General features: G+C 47.7%; 1 protein-coding gene across 1 annotated transcript; it reads left to right on the top strand.

Moving 5' to 3' along the window:
* Nucleotides 1-7,431: 7,431 nt before the first annotated feature.
* Nucleotides 7,432-8,517, top strand: LOC137376780 (5-hydroxytryptamine receptor 1E). Its single transcript, XM_068045786.1, has one exon. It carries the CDS (start codon nucleotides 7,432-7,434, stop codon nucleotides 8,515-8,517), a length of 1,086 nt encoding a protein of 361 aa, XP_067901887.1.
* Nucleotides 8,518-10,414: the final 1,897 nt, after the last annotated feature.

Here is a 10,414-nt window from a genome sequence, read left to right on the forward strand (position 1 = left end):
AAAATCATTGATATATATTGTCAACAGCTGGGGCCCAAGTACTGCTCCTTGCAGTACCTCACTAATCACAGCTGCCAACTTGAAAATGGCCCATTTATTCCGACTCTGTTTTCTGCCTGTTAACAAATCCTTAATCCATGCCAGTATATTACCTCCTATCCCATGTGCTTTAATTTTGCTAACCAACCTCCTGTGAGGACTTTATCAAAAGCATTTTGAAAATCCAAGTACACCTTTATCAACCCACTCCCCTTTATCAATTCTGTTAGTAACATCCTCAAAAAAACTCCCAACAGGTTCAGCAAATATCATTTCCCATTCATAAATCCATGTTGATTATGCCCAATCAGATCATTATCATCCAAATGTCCATTTATCACATCATTTAGAATAGATTCTCGAATTTTCCCGACTACTGATGTAAGGCTAACAGGTCTGTAGTTCCCAGTTTTCTCTCTCCCTCCTTTCTTAAATAGTAGGGTGACATTTGTGACCTTCTAATCTGCAGGAACAGTTCCAAAATCTATAGCATTTGGGAAGATGGTCACCAATGCATCCATTATCTCCATAGCTACCTCTTTTAACACTCTGGGATGTAGAATATCAGGTCCTGGGGACTTATCAACCTTCAGCCCCATTAATTTCTGCAATACAACCTCCAATGTTATTAAATGAATTCTTTGCATCTGTCTTTACCAAGGAAGAAGATGCTACCCAGGCCACAGTGAAAGAAGAGATAATTAATACAGTAGAAGGATTTAAAATTGGTAAGGAGCAGGTATTAGTTAGGCTGTGTATACTTAAAGTTTATAAAACACCAAGGCCAGATGAGATGCATCCAAGGATACGGAGGGAAGTGAGAGTAGAAATTGCGGAGGCACTGGCCATAGTTTTCCAGCCTTCCTTAGACTCAGGTGTGGTGCCAGAGGACTGCAGAATTGCAAACATTACACCCTTGTTCAAAAAAAGCTGTAAAGATAAGCCCATCAGGGGCGGCACGGTAGTGCAGTGGTTAGCACTGCAGCCTCACAGCTCCAGTGACCCAGGTTCAGTTCTGGGTACTGCCTGTGTGGAGTTTGCAAGTTCTTCCTGTGACCGTGTGGGTTTCTGCCACGTGCTCTGGTTTCCTCCCACAGCCAAAGACTTGCAGGTTGATAGGTAAATTGGCCATTGTAAATTGCCCCTAATGTAGGTAGGTGGTAGGAGAATTGAGGGAAGGTGGGGATGTGGTAGGGAATATGAGATTAATGTTCTTTCTTTTTCTTTTGGGCCTCCTTATCTCGAGAGACAATGGGTACGCGCCTGGAGGTGGTCAGTGGTTTGTGAAGCAGCGCCTGGAGTGGCTATAAAGGCCAATTCTGGAGTGACAGGCTCTTCCACACGTGCTGCAGAGAAATTTGTTTGTTGGGGCTGTTGCACAGTTGGCTCTCCCCTTGCGCCTCTGTCTTTTTTCCTGCCAACTACTAAGTCTCTTCGACTCGCCACAATTTAGCCCTGTCTTTATGGCTGCCCGCCAGCTCTGGCGAATGCTGGCAACTGACTCCCACGACTTGTGATCAATGTCACACGATTTCATGTCGCGTTTGCAGACATCTTTATAATGGAGACATGGACGGCCGGTGGGTCTGATACCAGTGGCGAGCTCGCTGTACAATGTGTCTTTGGGGATCCTGCCATCTTCCATGCGGCTCACATGGCCAAGCCATCTCAAGCGCCGCTGACTCGGTAGTGTGTATAAGCTGGGGATGTTGGCCGCTTCAAGGACTTCTGTGTTGGAGATATAGTCCTGCCACCTGATGCCAAGTATTCTCCGAAGGCAGCGAAGATGGAATGAATTGAGACGTCGCTCTTGGCTGGCATACGTTGTCCAGGCCTCGCTGCCGTAGAGCAAGGTACTGAGGACACAGGCCTGATACACTCGGACTTTTGTGTTCCGTGTCAGTGCGCCATTTTCCCACACTCTCTTGGCCAGTCTGAACATAGCAGTGGAAGCCTTACCCATGCGCTTGTTGATTTCTGCATCTAGAGACAGGTTACTGGTGATAGTTGAGCCTAGGTAGGTGAACTCTTGAACCACTTCCAGAGCGTGGTCGCCAATATTGATGGATGGAGCATTTCTGACATCCTGCCCCATGATGTTCGTTTTCTTGAGGCTGATGGTTAGGCCAAATTCATTGCAGGCAGACGCAAACCTGTCGATGAGACTCTGCAGGCATTCTTCAGTGTGAGATGTTAAAGCAGCATCGTCAGCAAAGAGGAGTTCTCTGATGAGGACTTTCCGTACTTTGGACTTCGCTCTTAGACGGGCAAGGTTGAACAACCTGCCCCCTGATCTTGTGTGGAGGAAAATTCCTTCTTCAGAGGATTTGAACGCATGTGAAAGCAGCAGGGAGAAGAAAATCCCAAAAAGTGTGGGTGCGAGAACACAGCCCTGTTTCACACCACTCAGGATAGGAAAGGGCTCTGATGAGGAGCCACCATGTTGAATTGTGCCTTTCATATTGTCATGGAATGAGGTGATGATACTTAGTAGCTTTGGTGGACATCCGATCTTTTCTAGTAGTCTGAAGAGACCACTTCTGCTGACGAGGTCAAAGGCTTTGGTGAGATCAATGAAAGCAATGTAGAGGGGCATCTGTTGTTCACGGCATTTCTCCTGTATCTGACGAAGGGAGAACAGCATGTCAATAGTCGATCTCTCTGCACGAAAGCCACACTGTGCCTCAGGGTAGATGCGCTCGGCCAGCTTCTGGAGCCTGTTCAGAGCGACTCGAGCAAAGACTTTCCCCACTATGCTGAGCAGGGAGATTCCACGGTAGTTGTTGCAGTCACCGCGGTCACCTTTGTTTTTATAGAGGGTGATGATGTTGGCATCGCGCATGTCCTGGGGTACTGCTCCCTCGTCCCAGCACAGGCATAGCAGTTCATGTAGTGCTGAGAGTATAGCAGGCTTGGCACTCTTGATTATTTCAGGGGTAATGCTGTCCTTCCCAGGGGCTTTTCCGCTGGCTAGGGAATCAATGGCATCACTGAGTTCCGATTTGGTTGGCTGTATGTCCAGCTCATCCATGACTGGTAGAGGCTGGGCTGCATTGAGGGCAGTCTCAGTGACAGCATTCTCCCTGGAGTACAGTTCTAGGTAGTGCTCAACCCAGCGGTCCATCTGTTTGCGTTGGTCAGTGATTATGTCCCCCGATTTAGATTTGAGGGGGGTGATCTTCTTGATGGTTGGCCCAAGAGCTCTCTTCATGCCATCATACATTCCTCTGATGTTTCCGGTGTCTGAGGCCAGCTGAATATGACTGCATAGGTGTTGCCAGTAGTCGTTTGCGCAACGCCTAGCTGTTCTTTGTGCAGTACTTCTGGCTGCTTTAAGTGCTGCGGATGTTAAATCGCTGGGGGCTTTCTTGTAGTTCAAAAGTGCAATGCGCTTAGCGGCTATGACAGGTTCCAGCTCTTCATTATGAGATTGAAACCAGTCTGCATTTCTCTTCGCACTTTTGCCGTAGGTGGTCAAAGCTGACTCATAGATGGCGTCTCTGATGTGGGCCCACTTGGTCTCAGCATCCCCTGTGGGAGTGTTTTGAAGGGCTGTTACAAGTGAATTTAGAAATTTTTGTAACAGCTGTGGGTGAGAAATTCTGCTCGTGTTGATGCGCGGGTGGCCCTTCTGCTTGGAATGATGCAACTTCTTTGGTCTGAGTCTAACCTTGCTGCACACCAGGGAGTGGTCGGTGTCGCAGTCCGCACTGTGGTAGCTGCGTGTGATTTGAACACTGTTTAAGGCGGCTCGCCTTGTGACAATGAGGTCTAGCTGGTGCCAACGACGTGATCTTGGGTGCCTCCATGAAACCTGGTGACAGGGTTTAGTGTGAAAGAACGAGTTGGTGATGCAGAGGTTATGATAGGTACACAACTCAAGCAGTCTCTGCCCGTTCTCATTCATCCTTCCAACGCCATAGCGCCCAAGGCAGGAGGGCCATGAGTCATGGTCGGCCCCAACCCTGGCATTAAAGTCCCCCAGCAGGAATAGGTGTTCGGTGTTGGGGATGCTGCTAATGATGTTATGGAGTTGTTCATAGAACTGGTCTTTAGCTTCAGGTGCGGAACAGAGTGTTGGAGCATAGATGCTGAGTAGGTGTACTGGACCAGAGGTGGTGAGCAGTCGGATGGACAGTATGCGTTCCGAGCCATTTGAGGGAGGCTCTATCATGCTGAGCAAGAAGTTTCTGATGGCGAAGCCCACTCCATGCTGTCTTGGTTCTTCAGGATCCCTGCCCTGCCAGAAGAAGGTGTAGTCTTGCTCTGCTAGAGAGCCACTCGCGGGGAGGCGAGTCTCCTGAAGTGCTGCAATGTCCACATTGAGTCTACTGAGCTCGTTGTTAATGATGGCGGTCTTCCGAGAATCGTTGATTTGTGTAAGGTCTTCCGACAGGCCAGGACACATAGTTCTGACGTTCCAGCTTGCAAAGCGAAGGGCTGGTACCTTCTTTCCTTTTTTCATGTTGTTTGGTGCGGTGTATCAGTCCACCTTTCGGGCAATGACCCTGAGCTCCAAGCACCCATTGAAGCAGGCAGACTGTGGCGGGACAGAACCTTATTGACCGGGGGCTGCCCGGTTTGAGGCGGGCGGTAGCTGTCCAGTGAGGTGCAATGACCTCTCCCACCGACAAAGGCAACCCGTGGCGCCCAGTTTCTACGCCAGTTTATCTGGACTTATAACCCGTAACTGCTGCCTTCCATGTTGTTTCAGTCACTGTGAGGCAACTATGGAGTGACCTCTCCATGGCGCATGCCTGGGCAAATTTATGGAGGTTGAGAGTTGCCCAGTCGTCAAAACCCCCCTCTCGGCCTTTCTGGTGGGGTCCAAAGGAGTGCAGGACACGACGTTTGGCACCAGTATGGCTGCAGGAACTGCCGGAAACATGCCAAAGGTGACACATGACCGCCTACGGGGTTCCGCTCCGGATTTTCTGTTAGGGTTTACTCCCTTAGCCTTGGTCTCTCCCGAGACGCCCACAAGGCAGTGGGGTTGTTGGGGCCCCTACACAGGTGTAGGATGGTGCCGGTGGGAGGAGGGGATGCAAGGGGGAGGGGTAGAGGGAGGGGGTGGGGGGGGTGCAGGGGAAGGGGGTGCGGGGTGAAGATGGTGCGAGGGGGGGGCGGGCTGGGACGGGGTTGTGAGGGGGTGAGCTGAGAGGGTGGAGCAGGGAAGGGGACGGGGGTGGGGAGGGTGGAAGGGGGGTAAAGGGGGGGAGGGGGGGTGGAATCTGGTGCAGGTAATTAGCCATTTCCTCAGTGCCCACCATCGACGTCCGGAAAGCTCATCCACTTCCTTCGGGAGGTGAAGCATCATTTGGCAGACTTAGAGGTGATTACATTTGTTAAGGGTTTTTTTTTTTGCAGTGGTTTAAATAAAGGCATGCAGCATTGCCGACAGTGCGCTGCAGATGCTCTCCGAGCCATCTCCCGCGGGCGCTTTGAAGTTGCGGCCGGGGGGGCCGTTCGTGGATGTAGATTAGTATAAATGTAGGATTAGTATAAATGGGAGGCTGATGGTCAGCACAGACTCAATGGGCCAAAGGGCCTGTTTCAGTGCTTGTATCTCTCTATGACTCTAACTATAGGCCAGTTAGTTTAACCTTGGTAGTGGGGAAACTTCGAGAAACAATAATTCAAGACCAAATTAACAGTCACGTGGACAAATGTGGGTTAATTAAGGAAAGCCAGCACTGATTCATTAAGGGAAAATCATGTTTAACTAACTTGCTGAAGTTTTTTAAAGAGGTAACAGAGGGTTGATGAGGGCAAATGCTGTTGATGCGTTGTACATGGGACTTTCAAAAGTCATTTGATACAGTGCTGCACAACAGACTTGTGAGCAAAGTTATAGCTCATGGAATAAAAGTGACAGTAGCAACATGGATACGAAATTGATTGAGTGACAGGAAGCAGAGACTAGTGGTTAATGGATGTTTTTCAGGCTGGAGGAAGGTTTAGTAGTGGAGTATCCCAGGAGTCAGTGTTGGGACCCTTGCTCTTCCTGATATAGGTTGATGACTTGGGCCTTGGTGTACAGGGCACAATAGCAAAATTTGCAGATGATACGAAACTTGGAACAATTGTAAAATGTGAGCAGGATAGTGGAGAACTGCAAAAGGACATAGACAAGTTGGTGGAATGGACAGACAAGTAGCAGATGAAGTTCAATGCAGAGAACTGTGAAGTGATTCATTTTGGCAGGAGGAACATGGAGAGACAATATAACATAAAGGGTACAACTCTAATGGTGGTGCAGGAGCAGAGGAACTTGTGGGTATGTGTACACAAGTCATTGAAGATGGGAGAACAGGTTGAGAGCGCAGTTAATAAAACCTACAGTATCCTAGGCTTTCTTAATAGGGCATACAGTACAAAAAGAAGGAACTTGTATAGACACTAGCCGAACTTATATAAGACTAGTTCGGTCTCAGCTGGAGTATTGCATCCAGTTCTGGGCACTACGTTTAAGGAAATATGTGAAAGCATTGGAGACAGTGCAGAAAAGATTAATGAGAATGGTTCCAGAGATGAGGAACTTCTGTTTTCCTTGGAGAAGGCTGAGAGGAGATTTGATAGAAGTATTCAAAATCATGAGGGGTCTGGACAGAGTGGATAGGGAAAAACTGTTCCCACTCATGAAAGGATCGAGAACGAGAGGGCACAGATTTAAAGTGATTAGTAAAAGAAGCAAAAGCAACATGAAGAAAAACTTTTTCATGCAGTGTGCGGTAAAAGTCTGTCATGCACTGCTGAGCAGTGTGGTACAGACAGGTTTAATGGAGGTTTTCAAAAGGGAATTTAGACTGCTATCTGAACAGGAAGAATGTGCAGGGTTCTGGGGAGAAGGCCGGGGAATGGCATTAGGTGAATTGCTCATTCGGAGAGCCGGTGTGGACACAATGGGCCAAATGGCCTCCTTCTGTGCTGTAATAATTCTGTGATATCACTCAAGGCTGTGCATGTGCAAATTCGCAAAACTCACCTGATGTGTGCCTGCACAGATGTGGCTTCTGGTTCATTGTCTGGACTCACTCTGAAACGACGAATATTGGAAATGCTCAGTATGTCAGGTAGCATCTGTGCAGAGAACAGAGGAGTCACGTTTTGGGTGGTGACCCTTCGTCTAAACACTGAGGAAATAGTGTGGCCATTTTATTAGGAAGAATTTTACACTAATTATTTTTGTTCTCTCTTTCAGGAAAACTATTTGATCTTTCTTATACAACTCCAGATTGTCTGTAATGAATACCCAGGATTTTGCTTCTGTGACTTGGCACTGAAGTTATAATAATCAATCTTACTCTTCAAAGAATGAGTTGACAGAGGAGGATCGCAGCTTCTGTAATATTTTGGACATTTTGAGCATTTGTGTTCCGGACTCTGAAAACAATGAACTTCACAAACTGCTCATATGAATCTTTCCCAGGACGAACAAAACCATTTACTGAAAGGAGCGTCATTGCTTTAATCCTGTCTTTGATTGCAATTCTAGCAACTTTGTTTAACTCTGCTGTAATAGCTGCTATTTGTATTACAAAAAAACTGCACCAACCTGCAAACTATCTCATATGTTCCCTGGCTCTGACAGACCTCCTTGTTGCTATTTTAGTGATGCCTATCAGTATTCTGTACATTACCACAGAGGCCTGGGTTCTGGGTTATATTGTTTGTGAGGCATGGCTGAGCTTGGATATGACCTTCTGCACATGCTCAATCCTCCATCTGTGTGTGATTGCCCTGGACAGATACTGGGCCATCACAGATGCCATAGAATACGCTAGAAAAAGGACTGCGAAGCGTGCAGGAGTCATGATAGCGGCCGTATGGGCCATTTCTGTTTTCATATCCATGCCTCCCCTGTTTTGGAGGAGCCACGATGTTAACAGTACAGGGAAGCAATGCATCATCGAGCACGACCACGTAATCTACACCATTTATTCAACGTTTGGTGCTTTCTACGTTCCATTGGCTTTAATTCTCGTTCTCTACTACCGCATCTACCACGCAGCCAAGAACCTTTACCAGAAGCGCGGCTCCAGCCGTCACTTCAGCAGTCGGAGCACCGACAGCCAAATATCCACATACATGCGGGCAAACACCTTCTGCGTGTCGGATCTGCACAGCTCCGAGCCTGCGCTGAAGTTCTACAACAATCATGTGACAGTCAGGGTCCCATCGCTCGAAAATGGGGTGGGGAGCACGTGCGAGCGCCAGCAGATCTCTCGCTCAAGGGAGCGGAAAGCAGCTCGCATTCTGGGACTCATACTCGGGGCTTTCATTATCTGCTGGCTTCCCTTCTTCATCAAAGAGCTTCTTGTGGGCCTGCACCTTTGGGCTGCTTCTCCTGTGGTTGCTGACTTACTGACATGGCTGGGCTATGTCAATTCTTTAATTAACCCACTCTTATACACAAGTTTTAATGAAGATTTCAAGTTCGCCTTCAGGAAGCTGACAAGGTGCAGAAAGCATAGTTAAATATCCTCTGAACAAGAAGGTTATGTGTCTTGTCAGCTGCCTTAGAAAACGTGCTTTTAATGATGAGATTTTGTTTGCAGTTGCTGAAGGAAAATTAAATTATCTTTTGTCTACTTGAAAATCAGTGCTATATCATTTAATATTTTTTGCAATAGTAATATTTTGTAAAGTATCTGGAAACAATATTTAAAAATACAAAAACAAGTTTTTTCTCTGTGTAAAAGCATATTGCTGATTTAAAGAAACAATAAGAATAATTTTGACTTTGTGCGATAGGGCCTGACCAAATGAACGGTCAAATCTTACAAATTTCACAGTCACTACATTTTAAGAATCGTGAATTTCACAATTTCACAACATCATACATTTCACTGTCGCAACAAACCATGAAAATTATTTATTTAATACAAAAAAGACAAGGGAGGTTTCATGTTTCAAATGGCAACCTGCAACTTCATTTTCTTCATTTCCTATGTTTGTGCTGTGAACACTGGTCCACATTTAGACACAGCTCTCTCTGCAGCCAGCGTTTATTGGAATTGTCAGACAGTGCCATGCCAGCCTTGCAAAGTGGGGGATTCTGCATTCTACTGAATTCTAAAACTGCAAACAGGCAAAGTAAAATCTGTTTCTTTTGCAATGCTTTTATAAGCAGAAATTTCTAGCCTTGTCAAAGCCAGGAATCAAACAAATGAGTTTAAATCCACCATCAACAAATGTATTTGTACAGGGTTAAAGATACAGCTTTCAGGGATGCTGCAGAAGATTGATCTTCCTTCTCAGTCCTCTCTCCCTCCACATTCTCTTTTTCTGCTTCCTCTCTCTCTCTCACCTTCTCAATCGCCTCCTCTCTCTCTTCCAGCCTCCTCTTGAATCCTAGAGAGATACAGCACCGAAACAGGCCCTTCAGCCCACCAAGTCTGTGCTGACCATCAACCACCCATTTATACTAATCCTACATTAATCCAATTTTCCCTCTCACATCCCCTCAATTCTTCTACCACCTACCTACACTAGGGGCAATTTTTTCAATGGCCAATTTACCTATCAACCCACAAGTCTTTGGCATGTGGGAGGAAACCAGAGCACCCAGAGGAAACCTACACAGTTACAGGGAGAACTTGCAAACTCCACACAGGCAGTACCCAGAACTGAACCTGGGTCGCTGGAGCTGTGAGGCTGCGGTGCTAACCATTGTGCCGCACGCTCTTGCTCTCGCCCTCCCCTCTCGCACTTTCACACGCTCCTCTATCTCTCCCTCCTCGCTCTCTTTCTCCCTCTCCAGTCTCCCTCTCTCCTCTCTCCCTCCACTCTTGCTCCCTCACTCCCTCCCTTCTCTTCTGCCTCCTCTCCTTCCACCTCTCCCTCTGTCTCCTCTCAGTCTCTCCCTCTTGCCTCCCCTCACTCTGCCTCCTCTCACACTCCCTCCCGCATCTCTCATTCTCTCCCTCCCTCCTTTCTCTCTCCATCCTCTCTCCCTCTTTCTCTCTTCCCCACCTCTCCCTCTCTCTTTCCCACCATTCCCTCTCTCTCCCTCCACTGGATCTCACTTGCTCGCTTCCTCTCTCTCTCCACATTCTCTCCCTCCCCCCTCTCTCTCTCCCTCCCCTTTCTCTTCTCTTCCTTTCTCTCCCTTTCCCTCCTTCTACCTCCTCTCTCTCTCTCCTCGCTCTCTCCTTCTTCCTCCTCCTCTCTCTGTCTCTCTGCTGCTCTCTCTGCCTCATCTCTCACTCTCTCCCTCTCTCCTCCTTTCTCGCTGTCTCCATCCTTGCTCTCTCTCCCCCTCCAGTCTCCCTCCTCTCTCCATTCCTCTCTCTCCCTCTCCTCTCCTCCCTCACTCTCACCTTCTATCTCTCCTCCCTCCTCTCTCTGCTCCCCTCCTCTCCCTCTCCCTCCC

This window comes from Heterodontus francisci, chromosome 13 (genome assembly GCF_036365525.1).
Source record: "Heterodontus francisci isolate sHetFra1 chromosome 13, sHetFra1.hap1, whole genome shotgun sequence".
NCBI classification, from domain to species: domain Eukaryota; kingdom Metazoa; phylum Chordata; class Chondrichthyes; order Heterodontiformes; family Heterodontidae; genus Heterodontus; species Heterodontus francisci.

What these genes read in the sequence shown, in the direction of transcription:
- LOC137376780 (XM_068045786.1), top strand. Translation starts at nt 7,432, where the DNA reads ATGAACTTCACAAACTGCTCATATGAATCTTTCCCAGGACGAACAAAA.